At 43.0% G+C, this 13,675-nt stretch overlaps 1 protein-coding gene across 5 annotated transcripts in view; it reads right to left on the reverse strand.

The window, feature by feature from the left end:
• Positions 1-10,390, reverse strand: part of MAP7 (microtubule associated protein 7) — a 178,417-nt gene extending 168,027 nt beyond the window's left edge. Inside the window, exon 1 of one of the 5 annotated variants that reach the window (XM_008176846.4) lies at positions 10,025-10,390. In XM_008176846.4, the coding sequence (XP_008175068.2) occupies positions 10,025-10,085 (61 nt within the window). In that variant the 5' untranslated portion in view covers positions 10,086-10,390. The remainder of the gene's footprint in view (positions 1-10,024) is intronic. The other 4 variants (XM_065588746.1, XM_065588742.1, XM_065588747.1 and 1 more) reach the window with 4 other exon arrangements.
• Positions 10,391-13,675: the final 3,285 nt, after the last annotated feature.

The raw sequence follows: 13,675 nt of genomic DNA on the forward strand, positions 1-13,675 counted from the left end.
AACATCTCTTTTCTAATAAATAAGACTCTGGATACAGTTTATACTGTAAATTGTTAATATTAACCTATAGGCCTGAACCACAGTACATAAAATATTGCCAATGATATTTATTTTTTAAATAAATGTGTCCTGCAGATAGAGTAAATATTTACATACAAGAAAATAAAGAACTATCATCAACCTGATCAGCTTGATTGTATATTTATTCCTTTACTTTACCCATCTGTTTCTGGCTGTAAATTATTAGAGGCAAGGATCATGAACGTTTTAGGTGCTATTCCAACCTAAATAATAACAAAGCAGTCTTTTCACCTCCAAAATTATAAAGGTGCTAGCAATAACAAACTAGAAGTCTAGAATTGGCTATTCTGTTTCAAGGGGGTTAAACCTGGCACAGTGCACAGTTCAAGTGGACAAACAAAGGTCAAAACAGAAAAAAACCAACAAGCCCTACACTGCCTTCTGACTCCTTATGCATACATCAGTGCAAAATACATAGGAATTTAAGCAGCAGAAATCTATGATCAGTGGGCCCCAGAGAATAATCACAGAATTCAAGGACACTGAGTACTAGATTATTATTGCTTGTTCTTGTCAGGGCCAGCTCCAGGCCAGCTTACCAAGCAGGTGCTTGGGGCAGCCACTTCCGGAGAGGGGCGGCACGTCCAGCTGTTCGGCGGCAATTCGGTGGACGGTCCCTCACTCCTGCTTGGCGCAAAGGACCTCCCGCCGAATTGCTGCCGCAGATCGCGATCATGGCTTTTTTTTTTTTTTTTTTTCCCTTTGGCTGCTTGGGGTGGCCAAAACCCTGGAGCCGGCCCTGGTTCTTGTACATCAAGTTAAACATTTTTTTTTTAAATGAAGTATACATAGTATACAATGCTGCGATTAAACAAACTTTAAAAAAAAATCATCAATGAAACCAATGTGTAACATTAACAATAAAATATATATTCATAGAATATCAGGGTTGGAAGGGACCTCAGGAGGTCATCTAGTCCAACCTCCTGCTCAAAGCAGGATCAATCCTGCACTAAATCCCCAAATGGCCCCCTCAAGGATTGAACTCAAAACCGTGGGTTTAGCAGGCCAATGCTCAAACCACTAAGCTATCCCTCCCTGACAGTATTAGATTACTGTCAGTCAAATCATTTTTATTCATACAGGGCCTGATTCAGCTCCCACTGACATCAATGGAAGACCTTATATTGACTTCAAAGAGTGCTGTCTTGGTTCAGTAAAGGAAGAGGCACTAGCGTGTGGATTGAGAATGGGGCTGCAAGCCTGAAATAATAAAGCATATTATTATTACTACTACTAATCCTGGCACTAACACCACTTCCCTCCATTACCTTGGGCTCTACAATCAACCTCTTCTACCCCAGTTCCCCCAGCTGTAAAATGAGGATAATGTTGACCTACCTACTTCATAGTGGATTAAACGTTTGCAAAACACTTTGAAAATAACTACGTGTACCAAGCCCTTTTATAGAAATGAGAACATACTTCAGAAGGAATCTTAATGTGCCAAAATCAAATTAAAGTTTCTCCATCACATTACCACACAGATAAGATCATATAAATGAAATCCTATGAATGACTTAGCCTTCTGTTCATTGCTATCACCAACTCAGCAGTTGACTTCCTAGTGCATTAATAATTAGAGAGAAACCCTTTAAGCCAGTTAGAGCTGTTGGGTAGGCGGCAGCATTTCTCAGAAGGATAGGACACATGGTTTTTAAAAAAATATCTGGACATAAAACGCTGATGACTACGTCTTCCTTTCCTCACAGCTCTCACCTTGGCTAACAAACTTAAGCACCAACCCTGAGACTACTTGTGCATGTCAGTAACTTTACTCAGGTGACTAGTCGCATACAGAAAACAGGACTACTCCTGTGAGTACCACCCCCAGCATTGTCAACCCAGAGCATTCACAAAACATAAACTAGGCCCCCCAAAAGCATGAGATTAACTTTAAAAATACATTTGGGGTTGTGTTATTTGCCTTCTGGTATTGGAGACTTTAGGATTCATGTTTTCAAGCTTTTCCCCACAACCATGTGGGCTGGAAACTTACTTTTTTATTTATTTTTAATGAGAGCTGAGATTCTCCTGTAATAACATGACTCAAGGAGCTAAGGCTTTAAGAAAAACACCAAACATCACAAGACTTGCAATAAAATTGCTAGAGTCGGCACGTGTTTGTGGGATTGAGCTCTTAGTGAATTTGACAAATGCAACTTTGGGTCATATCATTTTTCACCCCTAAACAGATAGTGTGTGTGCATGCAACCTCTTTTTTCAAATTCTCCTAGGAGGTCGGTTCTCTAGCTTTATAAAGGACAAGGATTCTGAAAATTTCTCTTCCCTGGAGAAGATGAGGGTGTGCAAGGAGTACTATTATTTAAGCTCTAACTCAGTGGTGGGCAACCTGTGGCCCGTCAGGGTAATCCGCTGGAGGGCAACAAGACAGTGTTTACATTGACCGTCCGCAGGCACAGCCGCCCGCAGCTTCCATTGGCCGTGAACTGCGAACCGTGACCACTGATGGGCTGCGTGCAGCTTCCGGGCCGCAGGTTGCCCACCACTGCTCTAACTACATGTTTAGGCTTGCATTTTGGATTCACTTTCATTCATATTTTTCAAGTGGGAAGGAAAATATATTGTTTAAAGTGCCTGCTTAATTGAGGCAGTTATTACAGTGATCAGATTTAATTACATTTTCAGCAACAAATCATTTTCATCTTTAAAGCAACTGAACTCCTTCATATGTATTTCCTGTTTTCTTGTATAATCCATCAAGCTGTGTTCAGAAATAAATTATATTAAAATGTCAGCCCGAGGTACTCTGAAATTACTGCAAACTATGATTTTTTTATTTCAAGAAATAATTTATAGTTTCACATTGAAAATGGAGGTATTCGTCAATACAGACACTGTGCCTGGAGCTTCAAATATGTTAACAAAGTTCTCTTTCTGTACTAGCACTGAAGGAAGGAAGTACACAAACCAATTGTCCATGCCTCACCTGACACAGATATTTTTCATGCAGAGCTTTTAAACCCTAGTTGAAAAGAAAACTGTCGTAAGAGGGAGAACATGAATAGTAGCATGCCCTGCATTATATAATATACAGTATATCTAAAATGGTCTCATACTTTTCCCCAGTGGATGGTCCGTGCATATACAATTACTGACCAAGAGAAGACACTAATGAACTGGCTTGTCCACTTTCAAAAACAAAAAACAAAAACAAAAACAAACCAAAAAAAAAAAGGAGGGGGGGGAAGAGGTTCCTTAAATCCAGTTAAAAAAAAATCTCTATTACATTTAATCCAAAATTTATTATACAAAAAAGCCATGTCACATAAGCAGCTATAGAAAATAATACACGTGAATTGCAGATGAACCTGAAGCTCAATGTTAAAGCATTCAAAGCTAGAGTTTTGGTTCAGCCCATTGTAAACAGGAGGTCAGCTGAGTAGTTTGGAGCCAGATCTGAAATCCAGAATTTCAAAGTTTGGTGTAGTTTGATCCACTGTTTTGAGTAGAAATGAGCTCAAGTCAAAACTCTTCATCAAAAAGCCCTATCCAGATAAATCAACAAACCATGCCTCACGTGCAGGAAAAATGACAAGTAACTTGAATTAGTTCCCAAATGAAATGGTAGGAAGCCCTCATAATGGGGATATAGTTAACACGTTTAAAAATAAATACATTTACAAAACTGAAAAGAGTGGGAGAGAGAAAAAAAATGAGTAATCTCTTCTGCATAATCACTCTTCATAGCAAATGACCGTTTAGTTTCAAAGTTTAAAATATCTTTGCTGTATCAAGTCTGTCCTACATTAGTACTAAGGCACCATATTCATGCTGCATTGCTTTTGGTGATTAGGTTTGTAAATCACTTCAGCAACCTTTCGCTCTATTGGGTCGGGTTTAGTCTTTACACCTCTGGTGCAAGATTAAAGAACACATACATGAAAAGCCTCGTCCGAGTTATTTTTGTGAATAATTACACACCAATATTCTGGACTCCTACAGACCCTCAACAGAGGAAGTGCATGAGATCCTCCTAGTGGTAAAAGAATGAAAAGCTTGGATACAGAGCAAGTGATACTTTACTGAGAGGAACAGCTAGCACCAAAAAAAGTTTTCATTCAGATTCTTATACTACCTGTAACAATCAGAATCCAAACACCTCACGGGGAAAACATGAGATCTCAACCCCAAGGAATAAGCAATTAAATCAACTGTTTGTATACGATATTATTGTACTACTGTATAAAAGTGTATTGAGTAAGGTATCTTATAAAAACTTGTGACATGCTGCTCCTGAGTATCATTGTATGGTGTATGGTGTGTAAGGAATTATGTATGTGTGCTGGAAATATCTTCCTAAAATATGTTTTGGGGGCAGACTTGATAAACAGTGAAAGTACATTTACATATAAGGTAAACAAAGCATTCAAGCTAACAAGCAGCAGAAGAAACAGCTTGGTGAGCACACCAGGGGACACTGCGAACTCTGGCCCCCAAGAGGTCTTCCTGGCTCTTGAGACAAAAAGACTATGGACTTTGGGAAATATAAGGGGAGCAAAAATACATTTTAGTGACCCATCACTAAGGGGAGAGAGGAGACAGCATCATCTGAATCTGTGAATGCTGGATCCTCCTGCCGGAACGGCTGGAGATGTGGTAGCTTGATTTAAGTGAGAAAGCAGTTTAGGCAAAAAAGGTAGGTTAGGACACTAGAAAGTGTGTTTTGTTTTGTAGGTAACTATACCCATTTCTTTTTCTCTTGCTTAGTATCACTAAAATCTGTTCTTTATTAATAAACTTATTCTTCGTCTTACTAAGAACCATGTCAGGGCTGTTATATTGAAGTAAAGTGCAAGTCCGCAGCGAAACCAGCAGGCTGGTGTATCTCTTGCTACCAAACTTAATTTTTATGAGTGGACAGTGAGAGGCTCTGGACTCTGGCAAACTCAGAACTGGGGTTCACTGGTTGTTACCTGCAAGACAAAGTTAAGACTTGCAGAGTCTCAAGGAGTTTGCTGGAGATGTGATGTGGATTGGAGCTGACACAGTCTGATCTCCAGCAAAGCTCACTCTAACACACTGGCTTACAATTCTGGGTGCCTTGAGGAGAGTGTCTCAATCCTATATGATGTATTAAGGGGTTCAATGTTCCCCGCAATGAAGAGTATCTCCTATTACAGTAAATAGGATCTACCTGTGCAGACAGAAGGGAAAATCAGATTCCCAAAATAGAATGTAAATCTGAGAGTGTTATAACACAATCTATCAAAATAAATGAAGCCTAGGAAGGAGCCATATATAATCAGGTACATTTTAGGAATGCATCCACTGTATTTTTTTTCCAAAATACCTTAATAATAGGGCAATACATGTTTAAAAAGAGTCTCAAATTGATCATACCAAATTAAATTACAATATTTTGTTCACACTGTAACAGCATAAATAACAGACTAGACTTCTCACCAAGCTTAACAGAAGGAAAGTTTAAATGGTTTGCTTTACCAAGCTAGCAAGGAACACTTATCCAAATTAACAATACAGGTTTATAGTTTTTTACAGAAGACAGGACATGTTAGAGAATAAAGCAGTTACACCTTAAAACATTTTCATTGCAAGATCAAAGATTTAAACATAATTCCAATAGCATCTCATTTGCCTCAGCCATAAGGAGTTCCATTCTCTATCAACGTGCAGCCAAAATTAGCACCTGATTAAACAGCAGCTGGCTAAGCAGAACCCAGACAAAAATGAGGTGGATGCTGGCAAGCAGAGTGAGGTGCTTCTGAAAATGTCATTTTTGATATCCCCCAGTACTGAGGGGCTCTTCTCTCAGACTGATATGCTGGTCTGCAGCATTGGGTTCCTTTTGGATTTCTTAATGCTATTAGATGCCCAAATACCTATGGCAACTTTTTTTTTTCTCTCTTTCTTTTTCTTTCTTTCTTCAAATGAACACTTGAAGCCAGACGACTGTGCCCCACTTTACCAGTCCCACACCTGGCCATCCATGGTGAGCCACATCAACTTCATTCCTAGGTATGAGTTGCTATAAATAAGCATGAAGCCACTCACCCAGAAACAGCTCCCGAAGTTCAGCAGCCCATCTGCTCAACAGTAAAGGGCACTATGATCTCATCATCCCTTTCAAAGTCTCTGTCCTGATATTGAAAGCCCGCCCCAGGACTGGCCCTAGCTACCTGAGGATTGCATCTCCCTTCACAACAGCTACTTTTTACTAAACCAATAAAACTATCAAGCAATAGGGGGAGTCTCTTGAGCACAAGAGACAGAACCATCACAGGAGCTGGACCTAGACCTAGACTATGGAATTTGGCTTTCAAAACTCAATGAAAACTAATTTATTTGACCAGCTTTCCCTGAATAAATTCTACACACACACACCCTATATCCTAACAGGGGTATTTTTCCTACTGGTGGGGATAGAAGGAAAGGAGATTATTTTATTTTTAAATACTCGGGAAGCACTCAGATACCATGATGAGTAGGACTTACTCGTACATGGACTATAAACAGCTTAATTGCTAAAGTTTAACTCAGACACTTCACACATGAACAAGTTGTGGATGAACTTCGACACTACAAGCAAGTTTAAGGATCAATCTTTCTAGCAAGCAAAGCAAACAGATTTGATTATCTATAAACAATGTTTAAATGGATAAAATGCAAATTAAATACAATAATATGAAACAATAGTAAATTGAATTATCAGAAATACCACTCACGTGATTTAAATATCATTTAAAAGCTATAAGTAATTTGCACTCAGAATGTGTTTACACTTTTAAAATACTTTCTCGGAAGTTTGTTTTCATAAATACCTAGAGGAAAAATTAGTTTTAACAACAATAATGATGCAGTGAAAGTCTTGTGTCAACAATCTTAGACTTAATTTTAAAATTAAGAATTTTCTTTTAACCCATTCTTCAAAAAAGAAAAAAAATTGTCCATAGGGGCTCTGTGTGTGTGTGTGTGTGTGTGTGTGTGTGTGTGTGTGTGTGCGCGCGCATGCATAATCGGGTTATGTTTGTTTGCTTGTTTTGTTTTTTGCTTTTACACACACAAGCCTTAACTGACACTTGCCCTTTCAGAAGCTGAACTTTAGAGTGATGATTGTAAGTCTGTGATAATAAACCAAAATTCTAAACAGAGACACCACCCTAGTACATTTACAAAAGGAAGGAGGATAGGTCTCAATATTTGCATGGGTAGGTCAACTTTGTTTATTTACAATCACGTCACCATACCATTACATAAAATATTTGTTTAAAATATTTAATTTGTTGCACAAACACTTTCAATCAACAAGCAACAGTATGTCCTATTTGTACACTGTTTTAAGCAAAACCTTCACTTCAATATTTGAGAAACTCAGCCATATCCTCAGGGTAAGGTGAATACAAACTTTGTAAGAGAGAAGTGGAATCATGGTCTGGAGGGGGAAAAATAAGGAGGGATTTAATCAGTTCAGTTCAATATATACCACCCTGAACATGCTAAAGAGACAATGCCTTTCCTGTATCTGATTGTAAGCCACCTCTGTGCCTAAAGTAACAACAGCAGTTGATCTGATTATATAAACCAAACTCTCCTATCCTCAAAAAGAACAGGAGTACTTGTGGCACCTTAGAGACTAACAAATTTATTAGAGCATAAGCTTTCGTGGACTACAGCCCACTTCTTCCGAAGTATGCATCCGAAGAAGTGGGCTGTAGTCCACGAAAGCTTATGCTCTAATAAATTTGTTAGTCTCTAAGGTGCCACAAGTACTCCTGTTCTTTTTGCGGATACAGACTAACACGGCTGCTACTCTGAAACCTGTCTCCTATCCTCCTCACTCCTAAACCAAAATAGAACAGTTTTTAAATGCTCTTAGGGTGTATATACCTCCTTACAGGAGATACCCTAATCAACATAAAACCAACTTTCCACCTCCCTCTGTACAAAGCATAGAGTTGACAAATTAAGGAAAAAGCATCAACATTTAATTAGTCACAGATTTTTAAGGCCAGATTGGAACTATTATGATCATCCAGTCTGACCTCCTGTATACAGGCCATAGACCCTCACCCTCTAATACCTGCATCAAATCCATAACTTCTGATGGAGCTAGAACATCTCTTAGAAAGACATCCAATCTTGATTTAAAGATTTCATTCAAGTGATGAAAAAATCCACCACTTCTTCCTTCAGTAAGTTGTTCCAGTGGTTAATTACCCTCACAGTTTTTTTTTTTTTTTTAAAAGCAGCCTTATTTCTAGAGTAGATTGAATTTATCTAATTTCAGTTTCCAGCCCTTGTTATGCCTTTGTCTGATAAATTAAAGAGCCCTCTGCTATCAGAAGTCTTCTCCACATGTAGGTTCTTAAGGACTGTGTTCAAACCCCTCCTAATCCTCCCAGATAAACTAAATATACTGAGCTCCTTTAGCATCTCACTGTAAGACAGGGTTTTTCACATTTCAAATGATACTGTATCTCTTTCCTGAATCCTTTGCAATTTGTGGTCATCCTTAAAGTGTTGACACTGAAAATGGATGCAGTATTCCAATAATGGTCTGACTAATGTTTCCCCATTTCCACTCAATTTTCCTGTAGTTGTACATTCAAGAATCACATTAGCTCTCTTAGCAACCAAATCATATTGGGAGCTCATGTGCAGTATTCATGTTATTGCATCTGTGACTAACTAAATTTTGTGGGGAATTGCTATATTTTAATGTTAAATGTTTTCTTATTCTAAAACACCCAAAGGCATTAATCCACATTATGGAACAGTGGCCTGCAAATTTCAGACACACTGCTTTTGGATTCTAGCAATAGAAACAGCATCTTTAAACAATTCACACGTATATGTATAGCAATCACCACTAAAAACAGGATTGCAACTAGGTACTTTACTACACAGGAATATCTTTAGTGTGGTATTATATTATATATGTTTAGGGTGAGAAACGCTGCAAATACCACAGTCAATTTAACTACTGCCAATTGTATTGTCTAATTTTTAATTGCATCCCCTGCATTCACATAAGTACTTTTGAACAGAAAGTATTCCATTTAAATTAAACACACACCCTGCAGCGCTGTATGCTAGGAGGCGGGTGTTAAGCTGCAATGAACATTTCGAGTTGAGCAGTGAATCCCTAAAAACACATGACTCTAGAATAAAAACACCAGCAACCCAACTGCGGTGATATGAGTTGATGCCACTTTAATTAAACGGGGACAAGTGCGTCTAAATTGGCTCAGAGTCTGACCCTGACCTCGAGAAGCAGGAAATGATCACCTTAACTACTCATACATCCTGCCTAATTACTCCAAGCGGTTGACCGCGGGCTGCTGTGGGTCAGTCTCATCGCACAAGCGGATGGAAAGCCCTGCCCTGGTGGAGTTAGGATCCATGGACATGGAGCGATCAGAGCCCTTCCCCTACCCAAATAGGGCTGCTGGCGGGAGATTTTTTTAAGTAGTTTTGCAACGATTGTTGTGATTTAATTCCACCCCCTCCATCCCAGGGGATCCTTCCTCCTCCCGGGGCCGGATCCTGCCCTCATTACAAAGCCTCCCCTGAAGTCAGGGGGCAGCAGGAGGGGGCCGAGCGGGGTATGCTGTGCACCTGTTGCGGCAGGAGGAAGACGATGATGCCGGGCACGGAGACCAGGCCATCCCCCAGGCGCTGCGGGATGAGATTGCAGCAGCCCCTAGGCACAGTCTCTCCCCGCCTGCCCAGCCTCAGCGCCGCTCGCCACAGCCGGGAGGCGGCTGGTGCTTGCAGAGACCCTTCGCTCGCTGCCTGCGGAGCAGCCGGATTCTATCCCGGGGAAGGCGGCGCTGGGGTGGGGGAGGTGTTTAGAACGCCGGCGCCCTCCGCGTTCCGCGCGGAACCCGCGCAGCCGGCCCCCCGCCCAGGGATGCGCTCCCACCTGGAGCGCCCGGGGTGCGGGACCCGGGGGTCTCACCTGCAGGGCCCTGGCGGGGAGCGTCGCCGCTGCTGCCTCCGGCCGCCCGTGCCTCCGCCATGTCTCTTCGGTGAGCTCAGCCGCGCCGCCCCGCCCCGCGGGAGCCGCAGCCACAGGCGGGCAGGTGAGCGCGCCACGCACCAGCCGGGAGGGGCCTCCCCGCGGCAGCGCCACCTCGCGGGCAGGTGCGGCAGGGCGCTGGGGACAAGCCCCCGGCGCGGGGGTGGGGGCAGGGGACTAGGCTGGGCTCGCCCTGCCAACCTCCTGCAGGGGGGAACGGCCGCCCGCAGGGCTGCCCCCGGCCGGTGGGGGTCTGGCAGTCGGCATTGCTCTTACGGGACTACTGCTGGCCGCGTGATCTGATCCCCGGCTTCCCCCGCGGCTGCGTGCTCAGCGTATAGCCCGCAGGCCTGCCCCAGCCCCCTTGGGATCGCGGCACGTCTTTCCCACGGGCTTGGCATGGAAGTAGCTGGAACTAAGGATCCAGTTCCCAGGTTGGGAGACCGGATTCAGACTTTGTGCTGATCTTGACTGGGGATTTGCATTTCTTTCATTTATTGCTTCCTGAGCCGGTTCGGTTCCGTGTATAGGGTTGGGCGGGGGCTGATCGCTCCTGTCCTGTGGCAGTACGTGGGAGGCGAGGTGGCTTCTAAGTTCTAGGACCCAAAATGTACGGGGGTTCCTTAATCAAAGAAAGAACAGGGACTTGCACCCAGAAGAGACTAGGAAGGAAATGCAACTGACTAAAAACTGCTGTGATATGCTTAGTGGTGCTTAACATCACTAAGCAGCTGGGAATTCACCTTCAGGCAGATGTAATATCCCAGCGGTTTTGAATGCCCTTAACAGATCACATAGACCTGTGCCAGTCTTCAGACTCTGCCCCTTCCTGGGGGTTTGATCTATACGCAATATAAACCACATCCTAAGCTTGCTCTCTAGGTTTGGCTGTTCCAAGAGCTTCTCTCTCAGACCTCTTCCAGTCCCCAAAGATTTATAATCTGGTTGAAGGTGATTTGATTCAGGAAGCAGTATGTCTAGGCAGTAAGGGTGGGAGCCATCAACATTTTAGGTGCCTAAACCTCAGACTTAGGCACCTAAGTCCCAGTTTGGGCTTCACTGTGATCTACAAAACTGCCATTGAATGCTGTAGACATTGGCACCTAAGGCTACATCTACACTACGGGGGGGTCGATTTAAGATACACAAATTCAGTTACGCGAATAGCGTAGCTGAATTCGACGTATCGCAGCCGACTTACCCCGCTGTAGGGATGGCGGCAAAATCTACCTCTGCGGCTTCCCGTCGACGGCGCTTACTCCACCAGCGGAGGTGGGAGTAAGAGCGTCGATTTGGGGATCGATTGGATGCGATAAATCGATCCCCGAGAGGTCGATTTCTACCCGCCGATTCAGGCAGGTAGTGTAGACCCAGCCTAAGTTTTCATTGTATAAGTTTCCTCAGCACGGCAGCACCTATATTTCTGTGTCTGGGCATGTGCATTGCTGCCTCCCTCTAGGTGTACAGATGTTTATCTCCTGCCTAAGCCCCACAGTGAATCACAAACCAGGGGAAGATAGGCATTGGGCCACCTATCCCACCTGCAGGGCCTGATATAGTAGGCACTCTGAGCACACCTATTGGAATAGGTCCCATTCAAAATCCTGGTGGTGGTGCTGATGATCAGAGCACTCACCTAGGCTGTGGGGATACCCTGGTTCAATTCCTCCCCTCTCTACTAAAGACTCTGGTTCAAATCCTGTTTCTCAAGAGGAGGCTTCAAAGACTAAACTACTGGATATTCTGATGTGGGACTTCTTCAGTCCCTCCTGAGGCACACAGCGTATTTATCCACAGTGGAACAGTCCTTGGTCAGGAGGGGAAGAAGAGAATGACTCTGTAGCCTAGTGGTTAGGGCACCCACCTGGGAGGTGGAAGACCTAGGGTCCAGTTCTCCTGCCCCAATCACTCTTTCATTATTTATCCACAGTAGAACAGCTTCAACAGCAGAGCCTGAGAGAGCCCCACATCAGACTATTCTATAGCTCAGTGGTTAGAGCCCTTTCCTGAGTGGTGGGTGACCCCACTGCGCCTAACTCAGTTCTGCAAGAAAAACCTAAGCTGCCTGACTCCAGGTACTGGGTTCCCTTCAGTGAGATCCCTAAGCAGAGTTAGATGCAATCTCCAAGAGAGGGGCAGTGCTTAGTATACACCCCCCTCCTTAGCATCGCCCACTGGCTAACTTAGGCAGACAGCTGCCTACTGTGTTGGCTTTTGTAGGTCACATTCTTAGGAACCTTTCTCTCCTCATGCATTGTATAGGGAGCTAGGTGCCTAACTTGGCTTTGTGGATCATAGTGTTGTTCCTGTGATTTTCTAAGCACGTGAAAGTTAGGGAGCTTGACATTCAGCTAGGATGACCAGATCGCAAGTATGAAAAAATAGGGCTATGGGGAGGTAATAGCTGCCTATATATAACAAAGTCCCGAATATTGGGACTGTCCCTATAAAATCAGGACATCTGGTCACCCTACACTCAGCAGTGCAATGCCTAAGTCCCTTCATGGATCCCACCCTAATTACCAGGAATCTTAATGCAGAGTTTTAGCTTCTGAACCTATACAAGGTCTTAGTTCTTCCACCTTTTTAAATGAGTACAACGCAATAATTTAAACTGGAGGTCACAAAGGCATGGATGGATGTAGTGGAGTACTGTTCTGAGAGATATAGACAGCTGTAAATGAGGATGGGGAGGAGAGAAGGCACCATAGATTGCAGAAGCAGTCAGGGATCCCAAAGCACACCCAAACTGAATTTCTCAAAAAGAGTAGGACAAACTTCTTCAATAATGGGAGAAAGAACCATCCTCCTGATCCTTCCCCTACTCCACTAGCATCGCCTCTCCTTCACCCTGCTCACATTCATCCACATCTCAGTCTTACCCAAACACTGGGAAAACAAACTCATCACACCATTTGAATCTTTTGAAAATGAGACCAAGCTGTGTCTCATCGGCATTTTGATGTCAGCTCAGCCCAAATAATCAGTCTCTTTCAGCAGCCTCACACATACCCTATATATGGAAAGGGGACAAAAGCAGAACCTCTTGGCCCAGGCAGGAAATGTGAGCAATTACCCAAAACCTCCCTCTGGGACCTCAGACAAGAAGAACAAAACTACTCAAGAGATAATGCCTATATAATTGGCCAGACACCCTGTCCACTCCTCTGAAGATCCACATATCTCAACAAAACCTCACTGGCAAAAGGTATCCAAGGATGCTGGCACACCTGAAAGAATCAGTATGAACACCTAGATCAGCATAAAGACTATTTAGATTGTAAATGCTTTGGAGCCGGGACTGTTATGTTCATACACTGCCTAGCATTGGGGGCCAGGCCTAAGCACTACTATAATACAACCCACCTACCAACTGATCTTCATCAATTGCTGGAAGACAGTTAACCAAAGATGGTAGTTTAGTTTCATTGTCATACAAAGGTGTAAAGTAAAGCCAAACTAGAAATCTCAGAATTGCAAGTGAGACCAAATTTGTCTCACCATACATTCTCCATCAGCTTTCCGAGAAAAAGAAAGGCAGAGCAATAGTGGCCAATGCCAACATCAAGAGATGGCTTTAGAAGCAAGGGC

Source organism: Chrysemys picta, chromosome 3 (genome assembly GCF_011386835.1).
Source record: "Chrysemys picta bellii isolate R12L10 chromosome 3, ASM1138683v2, whole genome shotgun sequence".
NCBI classification, from domain to species: Eukaryota; Metazoa; Chordata; order Testudines; family Emydidae; genus Chrysemys; species Chrysemys picta.